An 18,151-nucleotide genomic window follows, 5' to 3' on the forward strand; every position below is an offset into this window, starting at 1 on the left:
TTTTTCCTGCTCTTTTTTTTTTTTGACCTTCTGGATTTTTGCATTCCACCACCAGCTATCCTTGTGTGCTTTATTTTCATACCTGTCTCATCTACATATCTGTCCTAACACAAGCTGTTTTGAAGAAATTACATCCTTCTTCAACTCCACCTAATTCTACTTCTTCCTGAGGTGCTAGAGCCTTGAGTAATTCCTTGAACCCCTGGACTCTCTCTCCAGTCAACTTTCAGGTCCACAGCCTAGTCTCCGTTGATCATAGAGAACTGCCTGGCCATTGCGTGCTGTTGATTGTGGCAACAAGTGGTTTAAGCTATGGGCTGTTTCACAGGACACATCTCTACAATTGCTGATTTTTCTCCACTGCTCTTTTCCTACTAGGAGGAAGTCTACCAGAGTTGCATGCTGGCCACTCTTGTATGTGACCTTATGACTCTCTCGCTGAACCATGTGTTGGCCACCATCAAGTCATTTGCCAGACAGAAGTCTAAAATGACCTCTCCTTCTTTACTCCCGTTGACCCATTCATGTGGACCCAGGTAATCTTCATATCCTGTTCTGTTTCTCCCTATATGTGCACTCAGGTCACCCATTCTCAACACCAATTCATGTTGTCCTGCTTTAATTAGTAGGTCCTGCAACTGCTGTCTGAATGCACTCTTTTCCTATCACAACCCTGCTGTGGGGCACAGGCTGAGATTATGAATACTGCCCTATCCCTTACACTGAAGTCTGATTGCCATGAGTCTGTCACTAATTCTGAAGACATCCTTCACTGTCTTCTGAATCCTCTTCCTCAGGACAATTCCCACACCACTTATAGTCTGCTCTCCTCCTGAGTAGTTTTGATGCACTACCCTTCCATCTTGTCTTCTAGATACAGAGGATGTCCAGTCTCCTCCTTACCATCAAGTTGCATCTCGTCAGTGAACCTACACTGAGTGTAGCAATTCTTAGCTCATGTTTGGCAGGCTGATTGGCTTTATGTCCAACTTTTGCTCAACAGAGCTATTCCAGGTAACTGGACACCAGCCAGCCAGTAGTGTACTAAATGTTGAGTTTTATGGTGGGCATACACCGACATGGGTTCTTGGTGTAAGTTGGCAGGTCCTCTACCTGCTTATCACCACAAAATAACCATGCCCATTTTTTGGTGACATAAGTCAACAATTCTTAATCAGCTAGTCCTAACACATCTCACAGTCTGCGATACGAGTTCTCCTTTCTTTAGGATACTGTACACCACAGCTGATGCCAAAAGCGGTTAGTCTATACAACCTTGGTGGCTTCAGTATAAAAAACAGAGTAGAAAACCATGAGGATGAAAAATATAACAATGTTTTTTAAACTGTCACACACATGCTTGAGCTGCTTATCTGTATGGCAAGAGCCACTTTTCTACTTTGGATAAAGACTAAGAAAAAAGGAGACAGAGAGAGAGTGTGCGAGAAACAACACACATTCTGCATCAATGGGCTAGTGTATTTTTTTTCCTGCAAAGAGTCCCTGCTAACAGCTAAGACAATGTAAAAAAAAAATGGATTAACTATTCCTTCGCTAAATGTAATAAACTATGAGTGACACTTCACACTTGAAACAATAAGCATTTCCTTAACATTTTACACTATTAACCTGCAACAATAAACCAAGATGAATTTACAGAAAAACAAGAGAAGGCAGTCCAGATATTTTGCATACAGAATTCTTTTTATTTAACTTAAATTTTGTAGTACTGTAACTACTAGAAAAAAAGCAGAGTACAAGAAACTAAAGTTGCTTTGCTGCAGCCATTCAAAATAGACATTTTTTTTTTCTTTTTTTATAACGTAAAGAATTCAGAATATATCGCAATAACAGGAATAAATTCTTACAACAGAATATACAAAACATTTTGAAACTGTTCTTTTTTATCTACTGATTTTAATATAAACACAGGAATTTTTATGAATAATTTACACACAGCAAGTCATTTTTTATGTAACAAATTGGCCGTCTTACTGCTTTAGATTATTTTTATATATATTTTTACTTTCTAAACAAGAAAAACTTGGAAAATGATATACATCTGCAGTGTGTCAGTTCCATAGTATTCTTTTTTTTTCCTTCCAGAGGTAGACAAACTCTGGCTCATCCTTCCGTTGAAACCTTACTGATTTTGGAAAAAGAAACATCTACTCATCAAAGATGCTTTCTTTAGGCACTTGTACTGTAGTTACTAATCTCAGTTTTAGAGGTGAGTGGGGTTTGTTGACCATTATCAAAGAAAACTTTAAAGTTATTAGCAAAAGTATCCCTTTTTACAACATTTTTTAAGTTAAAAGAGCAAATAATTAGTATTTTTCATATAGAACATAATTATCTTTGGATTCAGTAATTTGTAACACATATAAAAAAATATCAAAATGTTTTCTCTAATAAGAACAGGAAGTTTAAAATATGAAAGGCAGCTCTATACAAACTGGAGTGTGTGTATACAATTAGTACAAGTATTTGCATGTGCAGTACTGCCTTATAGCCCCCTATTACTGATATTTTATTTCAAACAGGCAAGCTTTTCCTCCATCAATAAGGTTTCCTTTAAAGCCATTATGCAGTTACACTGCACAGTACCTGAACTGACCAGTTAAGATGACTACAAACTACTGAAAGGGTTGGGGACACCAGGTCACTTAAGATACAGAACTGCAACTTTGTATTTTAGTACCAGTTGCCTTTTTCTGACACAATACCCTTGAGAGCCTGAAAGAAGTAAATAAAGACACTGAAGTTTTCAAACACCAGAAATATGGTATGGTGATTTGTGTTTAAAGGAAAACATACAGAAGAATCTCAAATTCAGAATTCTGTAAGCATTTATAAATTATAAACCTTTACTAAAAATCTAATGGCTTACAGACTGAACCGAGGTGAAGTAACATTTGTGTAAACCACATCTTTGTCAACTGACTACCCGTATTCTACTAGGCTTAACAGCCTTGTTGATAAAAAGGAAAACAGACTGTAACAGATAAGAAAATACAACAGATGTACCTTTAAAAAGGGAAAACGAAAACAACATGCAGCATGAGGCAATGTTGTTTTCTTGGTAACTGTATTCAAACATAGCTCCATCAAATGGCCAGATCTACCTGTTGTAATGAGCTAGATGATCAGTAAGAAACCACTTATGATTGGTTAACTGGCTGGCCTGTTTACAGGTACCACACAAACAATGAATGAATAGCTACCTCAAAACTTCAGTAACAATCGGTGCTTTCACAGATACATGGATTTGTAAACATGCCCTAAAAAGCATTGTGTCACCCATCAACATTTTGAACTTAACTGCAGTCTCTGTTTCAGAGCTCCCTGAATACATTCTTATTCTATAAAGAGGAATTTTTAAGTGCCTTTACTTCGAATGATCAGGGTCTATTCTGAACAGAGTCCTCAGCTGCGGTCCACCTTACGTCAAAGTTCTGTATCTTTAGCATCTCTAGTGATTACTTTATGAAATTAAAAATACTTTCTGTAATGTTTGTTCACACCGAGTTCAAACTATTCAAACCACAAAGATTAACTGCTGATTTGTACCACAGAAGTGTTTTTAGTCTGTAGGCATCTGTTTAGAAACTCATAGCAGCTGAAGAAAGTAGTTTCTGAACTTCACATTACCAGCACTAGAAAAACATAAGAATGTCCCACTACAGTGAAGGACAGCATTTATACACTCGAGATGGAATAAATGAAGTTTTTGTCCCCAGCAGTTAAAGATTGGCCACTGCAGCATTACTAACTTCCATCTCTAACCCACTAAATGTTTACATCATTATGAAAGTCAGTGTGAACAAGTGTTTTACAGTAACATTCCTCTACTTAAAACCTGCTTCAAAAAACAGAAGTGCTGCACCATAAGGGGATATGTGGGTAACATGACCACTCAAGGGTTCTTTGAATGGCATATGTTTCACTTTCTGCTAGCACTCCGGAAATTGAGTGGTACATACTACATCTGTATAAAAACAACAACAAAAAACTAGCAGCAGCCTTGTATCTGACTAAACCATCTTTTTAAGATTGCATAGTGGTGTCTGAGAGAATGAAGAGAGTAGCCAAGCAAATGAACATAACCCTGTATGTCCAACATGGGGATTTCTCAGGTAAGTAACTGCAATTAGATCGCCATATGACACTGATATGACTCCAAATGCACTTATTTTCTTAGAACTGTTCTACAAAACTATATAAAAATTTATAAAATACAAAGCTGGGGTATTTCAAAAAAAATAATTGAAAATTTACACCCAAGCCGCTAAGGCATTGTGCATTCCAATATATATAACATATCAAAAAGATCTGCAGATGAGAATCTACTGATACTGCTTGGCCACAGTTGGCAGACTCGATAACAAAAGGCTAAAAAGACACAGCCACCATGCAATAAACTCGTTCTGCAAAGTGAAAAGACTCACAACTTTTTTGCTAAGCCAGACAAGGCTGAGATTATCTACACTGTGACCTTGGTACTGATTTTCTCGGCAGCAAGGGACAAACTCCTCATCAGAGGCACTATGCAGTTTCTTCGGTTTTCACGTAGTCTGGCCCATGAAAGCAGGCTTGTACTGTACATTTTTGCTATCAAAACCCATGTGCTGTCTTTCTTTTCTGTAAGCACGCGAGTCTTTAAATGAAGTACTTTTAAAGATAAATGATTAAGATGGTCACAATATTGTTAAGTGTTTTCTCCAAATTATTTTCTTTTTTTTCTCTTTTTTTAACGGCCTACATACAATATCAATAATAAAAAAATATCCTTGGACAGTTTAACAAAACTCTTGAATTCAGCTGAATGATATGAGGGTATCCGGTTGTGGAAATCAGTATGTGCAAAGAAGAGACAGAGAGGTCACTAGAATAAGGGGGTTGCATGTACAATAAAAATATATATATATATATTGTGGTAAACTCATGATCAGTGTTAGGCTGCTATTACTCAAGCCACAAACAAGAACAATCTTCACTGAAAGGCATCACTGCATTTCACAAATATGATGACCCACTCTTTACTAAATAAAGGCAATATGATGGATCAATGCAAATGCAGGGCCTGTAATCAATCTGTGTTAGCTGACTAGCTGAGGGGACTGAAATAGATCTAAAGGACAAGGTCTTAGGTCTTATATAGGGTTTCTGCCACTGGCAGTGACAGAAGCCGCTAGTGAGAGTGGCTCAGTAGACGTCTTCTGAATAATGCTGGCTGCCCTTGCAAATGGCAGCAGATGGAACCAAAAGACTGGAGATGCTTCAGAGACATGAATGAAACAGAATAGGGCCACACACAGGCTCCATGCTACAGGCTGCCCACAATACCACATTATGCTTTATAAATGGTAATACAGACTAAAAGACTAGGATTACATTTAAAAAAAAAAAAGCACAGGTTATACTAAAAGCTGTATTTAAAAGGCTGGACCATTATGGGTATACAAATAATGTTTGCACGTGAAATGCTTTTAGAATTTTTTCTGCTTTTCTTTTTTGACATAATGCTACAGATCTGCCTGGTACATTCCTAACCCTCATATTGCATGGTAAATTCAGAAGTGTAGCTTGGGACGAGCAAAAAGAGAGCAGCCATCTCTGGTGCAATGTGTTAAGGGGCACAAATGGCAGTTGCGGATGGGGTTTTATTACAGTACCGGCATGTAACTGATGTCAGGACTAAAAGAGCATAGTGGGTGGTGATATGGTAACTGTAGCAAGTTACTCTACAAGTAGAGGAGCACCAGTTCAGGGAAGACTTTTTTTTTTCACTCCTCACTTAACCTAGAGGGGAGCAGAGCAAATCGGGCAGAATGGACCTAGCAATAAAAGCACTGGATTGGAAATTGGAAAACTGACCTTTTTTTTGCTCCTCTACTTAGAGGAACTCAGGGGCATCAGAAAAGAGTTGAAGGGCACCACATCAGGCAACAGCACTGGGCACTAGATAATTAATCTATGACTGGGTAAATTATCATATGCATTTAGTGTTCTACTTGACTTGAGCAAATATTCATGTCAGAACCCAGGTAATCTTGTAAAGCAGCAGCATCTTAATGAAAAAAGTGCCAAACTCACTGGTGGTGGTAATATACCTCAAATGAGGACCCATTAGAGGGCCCTCAATTATGCAGCTTTTAATACTGAAACAGCAAATGCCTTATGTCTTTTAAATTATATGCTCAGTACTTGGGTTCTGATCATTCCTTGTCTTGTATATAGCCAATGCAACCCAATTCTCCTCCGACAGACTGCTCAAAACAGATTTTTTTTTTTTTTTTTTTTTTTTTTTTTTTTTTTTACAGAAACACACATTTCACTAGTAAAAACAAGTACACTTTCTTTAGTTCAGAAAACCTACCTTGCTCTCAAAAGGCAAGCAAGCTCTAACAGCCTGCAGTAAACCTACCAAGACATACGAACTAGGGTGATCTTGATTTCATTAGGTTACAACAAAATCAAACCATACTACAGGTAAATTAAAGCTCTGTGTGTACCTTAATACCATTCATAGCACAGGGAACATTCCTGCTTCTATGAATAAGGGATATATTGTTTCTGAAAAGTAATGAGCAGATTTATAAAACACCTCCCAAAGAATGAGGGTTAGAATTCAATAAACTACGACATCTGCAAATGCTTAGCACAACTTTCTCATTTGTATACATCAGCCTCACTTTCATTTTTCAGATGTAAAACTAGGGAGAGAGAAATATCCTCTGCCTAGAATATCTGCAGGTTACACATCTGCAATTTAATAGCAGACCATAATTAAAGTTATTTCCCAACAATTTTTTTTTCTTTCTTTAATGGGCAAGACCCAAATTTGGTCACAAATAAAGTCGAGTGCTAGAAGAAATGTGTTCCCTGACTTCTTTAAGGAAAAAATACAACACAGACAACACAGTATTATTTCATTAGTGACCTCTTTAAACTAGGTACCTCTCTTCCGCTTCAGAACCTAGTGTATGTGGTATGTACTGTGACTGAGGTTACCAGAGTAGATTATCTGCAAATATGGTTTCAGCTGTAGAGAACTGTGAGATGCATTTTATATATATACAAAAAAGAGTGAGGTAGATAAATGTTTGAAAAAAAAAAATCATAACAAAAACTGTCCCCCTATCATAAACAAAAACCCTTATTCTCAGTACAGAAAATTGTTACGGGGCCATTTCTACAGTGATTTAAACTGTCACCAAAAATAAATAAATAAAAATCCTACATAGAATACCTTCTTAATTAAGAAAACAAATCTAAACTATGGGACAGAGGTAAATAGAAGTGTGACAGCTATACTACAGAAGCAAAAAGCACTACAAAAGTAATTATTTCTTTTAATCTCCAGTCACAACTAGCAAATCGGTATTAATTCCCCATATTCATGTTTAATTCATCCTCTGCAATCACAAACCGAAATTATTTAATTCCAAAATATTTCCTCTACTACCCTCCCCCCACCCTCCAAAAATGTATAATGAACTGAAGACTACTGTGGACATCATACAGTTTGTTTTGCATTTTATAAATATATGATAATTCTAACATTAGGTGTAACACTGCTATAGTGCCACCCTACTTTTGCTTTCCAGAGCATACTACCTTTTATGGTTGTCTTATGGGTAAAGTGGACTGCCTCCATTTTGCTCGGTTCTTCATTTTCTTCACTGAGGATGTCTTGCCAGCTCAGGTTACACATGCAAGGCAGACCAGCCATAGAAATTTAAGACCATTTGAACATGTATCTCATTTTTTCCAACCACATGACCATAAAGAACACTGGTGGGGCAGTCTACATTAGTCCATACCAACAAATGAAATGTTTTGTTTTAATAGTCCTGTACGGTATGGACATGGCAGTAAAAAGTAGCAGCTTCTACAATGGAACAGTACAGGTCTTGTTTCTGGGATGGAAAGGTTGGATTATCATTAATTAATACAACACGCAACAAAATTTTGTGAAAGTCTGGGTAGCTGTACCCAACAACGTGTACAATGAGTAAAAAAACAAAACAAAACAGAAGGCAAGAAAAGGAGTGGAAACCCAGCACATGACAACGCATGTAATAATGGACACAAATGTACTCAAATTACAGTTTTTCTTCTGACCTGCATTTGCACCTGGCTTCACACTTTGACAGTTACAAGGTTCATGTAGATGGTTAAGCAGGTGGTGCAAATGGTGCATGTAACCTGTGAATAAGGCAATACACCAATGGTAAGCTTCCAACCACGATGCAAGATGCCAAGGAGTTGAAGTGAGTAAATGGGAAAAAAAAAAAAAGTACAACTCATGGCAAATAAATGTGACAGGAATTCTTGTTACTTGGAAAACATTGTTTTTCATTTTCAAAAGTACATACTGTAATACAAAGCATAAGATTAAGAAATCTGTCAGATGTAGGTTAAGGGCAGGTGAAATCTTATAGGAAAAAGGTTGATGAGAGGGTAAACCTGAAGGTTGCCATAGATTAAATCCACAAAGATAAAAGAACAAAAAATAGCAGCTTCTTTTCTGTACAGACATATAGATGAATTTCTGAACTGTAAAAAAGTTATAAAAGTGACACAACAAACGATGTGTATGCAAACAATGCATGGTCTAACATAGAACTGCAAGACCCTTCTAAAAGTCTGAATACCAGAGAGAAAATGTCAACATGGCGTTGAACGATTTGTGACCTTGAACCGCTTTTTCATAGATACATATATGTGTGAACATGTACATATGTTATGCATACATGTATATGTGTGTGTGTATGTATGAATATATATATATATATATATATATATATATATATATATATATATATACATATACATACACACATCCAGACATGTGTGCATGTACACAGACACACAAATACATAGTTTGTATGCAGTCTGTACGGGGACAGACTACAACGCTGGAGTTCCCTTCTATTCTTTGTTTGGCATGAGGTTACCTTCTGCACGGAGAGTGTTTTGGCTCACTGTTGCCAGTTCCTTTTAATTCAATTTTCTTCTTCCAGAACTAGTCTGTAACTGTGAACAATGACAATGTTGTGCAGTTTCCAAAAAACTATATAGCAACATACTTATCTGTTTTAAGTGATAAAATGTCAAATGAATACCAGTGTACAATGAATGGAGCTGTATTGGTCAGGATCCATTTTTTTCAGAACATCTGCTTACTAGTCTTCCTTCCAAATCTCAAAAAAGGAGGAATAATGTTCAGATTTTTGGCAACATTTGGCAGCAGTATAAAAATGAATACAACCACAATGGGCAAACGATGGTTCCTTTGCCCTCTGTTGCTGCCCTAGAAGTTCAAGAATGTCCTAAGAACAATAGGGAAAAAGGCATGAAAATTATTTCTTTGTTAAGACCTTTAATGTTAGGTCAGAGTCTGGAGGTGGGGTGGAGTTAAAGTACCCCACCTTCATTCATTTGAAAAAAAGTGCTTTTTCTGTTGGGCTTGCTAGCAGATACATTTCCCCATTACAATTCAGAGAAAAAAAAATCTTTCATTTCTGCTGGATCAAACACAGTGACCCAAGGCCAGAAGTCCTTACTGGGAAGAGATATCTGCTTGAAATCTGATTACAAAATGTAGTGTTGACCAAAAATAAGTCTCTCCTGTGTGCAGCAATGGCAGTTCTGAAAAATCCACTGAGGTACAGTAGGCTTTTTAACTTATTGTTATAAATTTCTTCTATTTGCTTAATGAATCCATTTCTGAGATCAGCAGGCCGATGACTGGGGTAAAGGCAGGGCTCGTTCATTTTTACGCCCCCCATTCATGTGTGCATATGGCTGCCGCTCATCAAAGCTTGCTCTTAGGACAGTCACCCCTGGGCCATTCTCAGTTTTGTGACCTGAGTGCTTCTCAGTGGGTTGAAGCGTGGACGAAGGGTCTAAGGGAATGCTCTCCATATTTTCTGCCTCAAGGTCAAGTTCCTCTGTATCAGGTGGTTTGTTCTCTTCACTGTAGAAAAAGGAAACCTCCCTGAATGAAGGATCTAACTCATCCTTAATGCTACTTATAATTTCCAAGAAAGAAGGTCTCATTTTTGGGTTGTACTGCCAGCACATTCGCATAAGCTCAAATCTGAAATGAGAAACAAAAAATAATTACAAAATGAACTGACATACGGAAATCTGATTATTTTTTTCTGCGCTTTACATCCCCCACACACACACACACACACACACACCTGCAATGCTTGCAACCAAACTCCAAAAGTCCCCAGGTGCTACCACTCTTCCTGCATCACTCTGTGGGACTACAATCCAAGCAAGTTATGAATGTGGAGACTCTTCCCAAATGTACACAACAGTGTGTGCATGTCGGATGGGTAGTGTTACACCACTAAATAACTACAATATCAGAAGGTAGGGATCAGGAAGGATGCAGCAGTGTTTCTAGAAAGATATTATTTTGTCTTCACTCCTCCATGGAAATACTGGCATGTAGGGAGTAACGATACAAACAGAGATATTTAGAATACATATGGTTGTATGGGGGGAGTTTAAGTTGACATCAAAAGTACATACCAGATGACAAATCTGAGCTCCACAAAAAGCTCTGTTATATTCACAAAACAGTGACAAATGAATAAAATAGTTTTCCTGAAGCAATATTTGGGCAAGAAACAGTGACAAGATTCTAAAAAATTCAGAGCAGGCAAGTGGTAATTTCTTATGTGAACCACAAAGGTAGAGTAGAACCGACTGGGAAGGACACCCTGACACTAATGCACAACAAAACCCTGGAATGTGCTACTCAGCATGAAAAGTGGGAATGGGATTAGGGGTAGAAAAATAAGAGGAGAAAAAAAGCCTGGTATCTGCCTGAATAGTGGTCCCTCTTGCTCTGGTAGAGGAGGAATGAATGTGCCATCTAGCTGGGGAGGCGCTGATGGGCAACAGGCAGCTGCAAAGAAAAAGAAAGACACAAAAAGATGCAACCTCTCCAGCTACAATACAAACATGGCCCTTTCATAGACTTGCCAACCACCAAGAAAACACTTAACTCAGGCAAGGAAGAACAGAATGCTGAAGAACCGCACGCTAGTGCAAAACAACAGGTCATCAAGAGAAAAAGCAACTAATACTAGAAAATAACCATTTAGTCACTACAAAACTACTGCAGAACAGTTCAGACTATTGCCAGACTAAACACGTACAGGGCACCTGCATTAAAACAACTCTATAAATTGTACAGACCTCAAACTAAACTGAAACAATAGTTAGATTAATATGGAGGACTTTGGGACCTCATCCTATTTTGCCTGAAAGTGTTTCCACAGCCTGAACCAGACTTCTCTAACTGTAAACCAATAAATGTATGCCGGAAAAAGTAATTTTTTTATTATTCATTCTGGCCACAGCAGATCAGATTCCTTGACAGATATTGTTTTTTCTTCAATGCCTGGCAAGCAGGTACATAAAAACCAACTGCCAATCATTAGCGGACCGGAGTTCAGCTGTGGCGACCCCTAACCGGGAAAAGCAGAAAGACACAAACAATAAAGAAAGCCCTATGTAGAAACCTGTAAGTATGTAAAGTGCATTATCAAAATACTTATATAATGCAGAATTAAATATATTCTATCCAAACTTCAGTGGTTTACCGATTTTACAGCTGCAAAGAAATACCCCAGCTGAGAAGCATAATCTGGAATTAACCTGAAAATGTAAACAATAACTGGCTACAAGCAAAACTGACAACATAATCAAAAACTTTTTAAAGTAAGGACTGAAAATATTCTTTCCAGAACAGCCTAATATGAACACTAAATAAAGCATACAAAAAATCTGCTTATTTCTGGTAAGAGAGACCATGATACAGCAATGGAAATTAACAAGACCTGAACCACAAGATAAGCTTACTTTAAAAAGTACTCAGTTAACATTTTTATAAAATGACTATAACAGTAGCCAATAATTAGCTGGAGTTTACAATAACTGATGTCACTTTAAACAGTACCATTAACCAGGCAGTACGTATGCTAATATAGCTGGACTAAACTACTTGCATATGGTAGGGTAATGGATTTATTAGTGCAATTTTAGTATGTGTGGAATACAAGTGTTCGGTGTAAGAAATGAACTAGCTATTATGACCACCAGTCAGTAAACTTCCACTTAACTGCTAATCGGTGGTGAAAAATAACTTTTTTTTTTCTAATGGAGCTTGTTCAAAAGCAAAGGCAGAATCTGTATATGGCAGATCACACATTACTTACAGAGTCTGCAACCAATCACATTAAATTCAAACAGCAGCCATCCCAATACCATATAGCACAGAAAAAATACAGTAGACAGAAGACCAACCTTGAGTTTGAGTCCTGTACTGTATACAAAAACATTTTTATAGACAGAGGTATGCAATAATAAAAAGCTGTAAATGGTAGTTAAAATGGACAGCTCTGTGAGATCACTGTATTTTGGGGGAAAGAGACACTTTTCTCTTTGTGATGACTGCTTTCAGGAGACCAACAGAGTTTAGTCATAAAACTGAATGATTCCCCCTCAAAAATTATTTTTTAAACATGAAACATATTTATTAAATTATCACATTTGGCACAGGCAATCATTCATTTACATAAATGAAAACAAACCATATTTACATAATTTTAGTTGACCCCCTCAAAACATTACTAAAAATGGGGCAAAACCTATTTTTCTGCAGGAAACACCTGGCAGAAGCAACATTTATTTAGCGCTCTTGCAATATATGACTAAAAGGGCCATTTTTTGATATAACAGTATTTCTGTGTAACCACAACATCACACAAAGATAATGTTTAAGCATTAAAGAAGAATTTCCAGTTCTTTTGCACATTCTCTAACAGCTTTTTACATTACCTTATCTTCTGGCATTTACTTCTCTTATGATTCATGGAAAACATGCACAATCTAACAGCTAATCAACAGCTGCATATCAGAGTTCTACAAAAAAAAAACAAAAAAAACACATATGCCAGTATCCACTATATCAGGTGGCAGAGGAGGACCACTATTGTGGTTATAAAGTACAGTTGTGTACACTTACCATAAATATAGATGCTTTGGTGTATTCACTGTTGAAGTCATCACACTTGGGTTATCTGCCTGCAGGTAGCCCTCAGTCGGCCTGAATTCCAGAGTCTTGGGATTTCTGCATCGGTTGCTGTCACCTCTTCCATGACATCAGGGGTATAAAACATGCAGCCGATGCCAAGAGGATAGGTAGAAAGGATATAGAAAGCCAGGGGGCTGGAGGGAGGGAAACCAGGACTGCAACAGTGAATACACTCGAACATCTGCATTTATGGTACTTGTACACAACTGTACTATGTGCTTCGTGTTTCACTGTTGCAGTCATCACACTTGGGTTGATTCCAAAAGCTGAGGAAGGGTGGAGGCAGTCAAGAAGTGTTAGGGTTGACTAGAAGGCCTTGTAAGACTGCTGTAACAAATCCAGCTCTGGATTTAGAAAAAATAGGTAAGTGGTAATGCTTGGTGAAGGTGTGTAAGAACTCCAGGTTACAGCTTCTAGGATGTCCCTGGTAGGGTCTCCCCTGAGAAATGCTGAAGAGGTTGAAGTAGCTCTAGTGGAATGAGTTCTGATCCCCAGAGAGGTAGGTTTTCCATGGAGCTTGTAGCAGAAATGGATGCAGTGTGTTATCCATTTGGAAATGATTTGCTTTGAAATGGCCTTGCCCTCTGCCCCTGTAGCAAAGCTGACTAGCAGCTGGTCAGATTTTCTGAAAGGCTTAGTCCAGTCAAGGCAGAACCTGAACCGTCTGTGCACATCCAAGGTGTGTAGGATCCTTTCCATTTTATTCTGAGGATTAGGGGAAAAAGGTTGGCAAATGGGTGGATTGGTTTAAAGCCACAATGGATGCCACCTTGGGCATAAAGGAAGGGTTAGTCCTGAGGAAACCCTGTCAGCATGGAAAATAATGAAGGGTTCCACCGCCATTACTGCCTGTAACTCAGACACTCTTCTTGCTGAAGTAATAGCTAGAAGTAAGACTGTTTTCCAAGATAGGAATTTTAACTCTGCTGAACCAGCAGGTTCAAAGGGGGGGGGGGTGAGCTTCTCCAGTACAAAGTTAAGGTCCCAGGTCAGGGTGGGAGCTCTCCTAGGGGGCATTAAATTGTTAGCTCCTCTCGGGAACTGTTTGATGAGAGGGTGAGAAAAGAGGGGAGGCTCAGTATTATAATGAGCTGAGAAGGCAGAGGGATGAATCTTAATGGATGAGAAAGATAGGCCTCTGTGGAGCAGCTCTGCCAGGGAATCAAGGATTTGAGGTAAGGTGGGCACAGCTGTGTCCTTTCCTTGAGACTGACTCCAAGAACAATATCTTTTACACTTTTCAGCAAAGGATTTCCTAGTACTAGGCCTTCTGGCCTCAAGGATGACGTCCAGCACCTGTTTGCCTGAGGGATGCTGGTGGTGCATTTAGGGAATAAGCCAGGCTGCAAGGTTTAGGGTTTGCAGCTGTGGATGCAAAATCTGTCCCTCCTGCTGAGACAGCAGGGAAGGTGTATGATGAAGGTGCCAGGGTGGCACTGCTGTCAGACTGCGTAGGAGTGGGTATCAGTGCTGGCGTGGCCAGACTGGTGCAATAAGGATTGCCCTTGGCCTGTCCTGCTTGATCTTGAGTAGTATTTTTGAGAGGAGGGGCAGAGGAGGAAAGGCATAAACCGAGAGGTTTTCCCATGTAAAGGATAGGGCGTCCACCATCCAGGCTCTGCTGTGAGGGTTCCTGGTGCAAAATTTGCTCAACTGGTGGTTTTGGGGGGAGACAAAAAGGTCAACCTCCGGTGTTCCCCACCTCTGGATTAGAAGTTTGAATGAGTTGGGTTCCAGTTTCCACTCGTGAGGGTCCAGTAGATTTTGGGTTCCAGTTTCCACTCGTGAGGGTCCAGTAGATTTCTGCTTAAGTCTGCCAGTGAATTTTGCTTGCCTGGCAGGAATTGAGCTTGTAGGTGCACTTGGATGCTCAAGGCTGTGTCCACAGAGCCATGGATAACCTGCAGAGTGGGTAAGAATGAGTTCCGCCCTGCTTGTTTATGTACCACATAACTGTGGTGCTTTCTGTCTTTATCAGGAGCTGTCCTGGAAGGATAAGGTATTTGAAGACTGTCAGAACATTCTGTACAGCTAGCATCTCTTTTTGATTGATATGCAGGGGAATTTGTTCTGGGCTCCATTTGCCTTGAATGCATTTGCCTGCCATGTGAGCCCCCCATGCATAGTCTGATGCGTCTGTTGTCAGGGTTTGGGCGGCGAGGGGTTGAGTGAAAGGAAGTCCCTTGCTGTGGTTGCATGCTTCTGCCCACCAAGGGAACTCTGCCATTAAACAAGGTATGATAGGAATCACTGTTTCCAGGTCCTGAGAATGTTGACACCAGAGACTTTTTAAGTACCACTGAAGTTTCCTCATATGCAGTCTTGCACATGGAACTAGCAGAATGCATGAGGCCATGAACCCTAGGGCTTGCAGTATTTTCCTTGCAGATAGCAGAGTTTTGTTGGCCATTAGTATGAAATAGTTTGTCAAATGGACCTGCTTTTCTGGAGTGAGGAATGCCATCTGGGAAGTTGTGTTCAAGCTTGCTCCCAGGAATACAATTTGTTGGCTGGGCACCAGTTGTGATTTCTTTTCATTGATGGTGTATCCCAGTGAAGTTAGAAGTCCTTTTACAAATGTCAGGTGCTGAAGTAGCAATTCCTGTCTGTCCGCCTGAATCAGGCAATCGTCCAAGTATGGGTAGATTTGAATACTTCTCTGCCTGCTGTATGCAATGGCTGGAGCCAGGCATTTTGTGAATACTCTGGGCGCAGTAGATAAGACAAAGGGAAGTGCAGAGAACTGATGGTGCATGGAGACTGCTCTGAAATGTAGATATTTCCTGCAAGACTCCCTTATGGGGAGATGCAGATAAGCTTCTTTTAAGTCTAGGGTGACTAACCAGGCATCCTTGGCTAGCATAGGAAGAAGCTGTTGCAGAGTAAGCATTTTGAATTTTGGGACCACCAGAAAGTTGTTGAGAATTGATAGAGCCAGGATAGGGCACCAAGAGCCCTCTTTTCTGGGCACCAGGAACAGTCTGGAGTAGAAACCCTGTCCCCTTTGTTCTACTGGAACAGGTTGAATAGCCCCGATATTGAGAAGGGAAAGTACTTGCTTTTGAGCCTCTGCCCATTGGTTTGGAGGAAGGTCTGGCAACCCACTTGGAGTTGGCAGTGAGTGGAAGTAGAAAATGTATCCCTGGGATACAATGTTTAGAACCCATCGGTCTTGAGTAATGGACATCCAGTTTTTTGTATGAAGAGCGAGTTTTCCTCCTAGGGGAGCAAGTACTTGGGCATGGCTGGGAAGGATAATTGGAAAGTCATTGTGAACTTTTTCCATATGGGGATGGCTTACCACTCCCCTGGTTTTGAAGTGGAAACACTCCATTGTTTAGATCTCTGCATACCCTGAGAGACTGTAGTCTTGGTGGTCTGTTTCCTCTGTATTTGGACTGAGAAGGCCTGAAAGGGACTGAAAAGGACCAGTCTTTTGAGGGCCAATGTCTACTGAATCTAGGTGGCTGCACATGTAAGAAATCTTTGACGGTTTGCATAGATTTAGCTTTTTCTTCCATCTTTTTAAGAACTTCTTCTGTTTTTGTGCCAAACAAATGCTCCTGATTTAATGGAGCATCTAGTAATTTTGCTTTGACATGGTCAGGCAAGGCTTATTCCTTTAGCCAAGCATGCCTTCTCAGTAGACCCAGTGACAGCAGCCCTGCAAGATGCTTCTAAGGCATCAAAGCCCCACTGCAAAGTATGTTTACTAACTTGGTTTGCAGAATGCATTAACTCTTGTAAATCTTTACTTTCTGCACAATCTGGAAGTTACACCATTTTTTGTTTAATTAGGTCCATAACATGCCGCTGGTACTTCAGCATGTGAAACTGGCAATTCAAAGCCCTGATGGCAAGAGTTGCAGAGGTATATACCTTCTTACCCCATCTGTCTAAAGCTCTAGAGTCCCTGTCTGAAGGGGTAGGGTTTTTGGCTGTAGTAGCCGTAATGCCTTTAAGTCCCTGGGAAATGGACTCTGGATCCGCAGTAGGATTCTTAAAGAGAAATTTGTGAGAGTCAGGTACTCTGTAGTACCTGTCAGGTTTTCTAGAAGCTGGTGGTAAGGTGTCAGGAGTAAGACTGGACTCCAAGAAGACATCATCTACAATATCCAGGACAGCTATAGCTAGAGGCCTGTGCTGAGGCAAATCTAAAAACTCCCCGAGTCTCTTTTTGGACTGAGGGTAGTCCTGGCATTCCCAGCGGAAATGCTCTCAAGGTATGCAAGGTTTCACTAAAAGAAAAATCATCTGGAGGGGAAATAGAGGAAATGGATTCTTCTGCATCTGAGCCCTCATAGGTAGATAAGGGTATGTCCTGGTAATCAGAAGGATCAAAGTCATCAGACTCCTCGTCTGTAGAATCGGAAGGAAATTAAATTCTTTGTCTTTTTGGCAGAGGAAGGCTGGCTTCCCCCAAATAGAGTAATAAGGTCTTCAGCCATTCTAACCATTTGTTTTTGTGGTCTGGGAGCTTGAGCATGTGCTTTGGATGTCTATTTTCTAGGCGTAGTGCGAACTCTGGGCCTGAGAAACTCGGTAGTTTTAGTTGGAAATGAAGTTGTCTAATATTAATATCGGTAGGTCGGAATACATCCTCAGAAGCTGGTGCCTGCACAGCGGCTCCTGACCCATCCAAGACAGAGACATCTGCAAGTTCCATAGTCAAAAAAGCATCTTGCAGCATACCGGACACCAAATGGGTCTCAGCAGAGGCGTGAGAATCTGTAGAAGCGGGCATCAGGGGCTGCAAAAACGCCTCACTGAGTACAGTCGGACTGGCGACTTTGACCTATGTGGTCTGTCTCTGTGCTTTTTCGGAAGATCAGTAGTCGGATGGCTTACCGAAGCCATTTTGGAATACGGAGAATGAGAGCGAAAGAATTTAGCTATAAAAATAGCCCAACGATGAATGGTTCGGGCGTTAAGGCACAAAACCGACAGCGAAGGACGTCGTGGTCTGGGCCTAAACAGGTGACGCAGTTAAGAATGAAAATCTTTGAGAGGTATTTGCTTTCCACA

The 18,151-nt window shown here is 39.8% G+C and overlaps 1 protein-coding gene across 1 annotated transcript in view; it reads right to left on the reverse strand.

Annotated features, from left to right (window-relative positions):
- Positions 1–1,683: 1,683 nt before the first annotated feature.
- Positions 1,684–18,151, reverse strand: part of IGF1R (insulin like growth factor 1 receptor) — a 1,987,642-nt gene continuing 1,971,174 nt past the window's right edge. The window contains exon 21 of the mRNA XM_044078384.1: positions 1,684–10,108. Within this exon, the coding sequence (XP_043934319.1) occupies positions 9,742–10,108 (367 nt within the window). The 3' untranslated portion in view covers positions 1,684–9,741. The remainder of the gene's footprint in view (positions 10,109–18,151) is intronic.

This window comes from Protopterus annectens, chromosome 7.part0 (assembly GCF_019279795.1).
Source record: "Protopterus annectens isolate FY-2018-M chromosome 7.part0, PAN1.0, whole genome shotgun sequence".
NCBI lineage: Eukaryota > Metazoa > Chordata > Ceratodontiformes > Protopteridae > Protopterus > Protopterus annectens.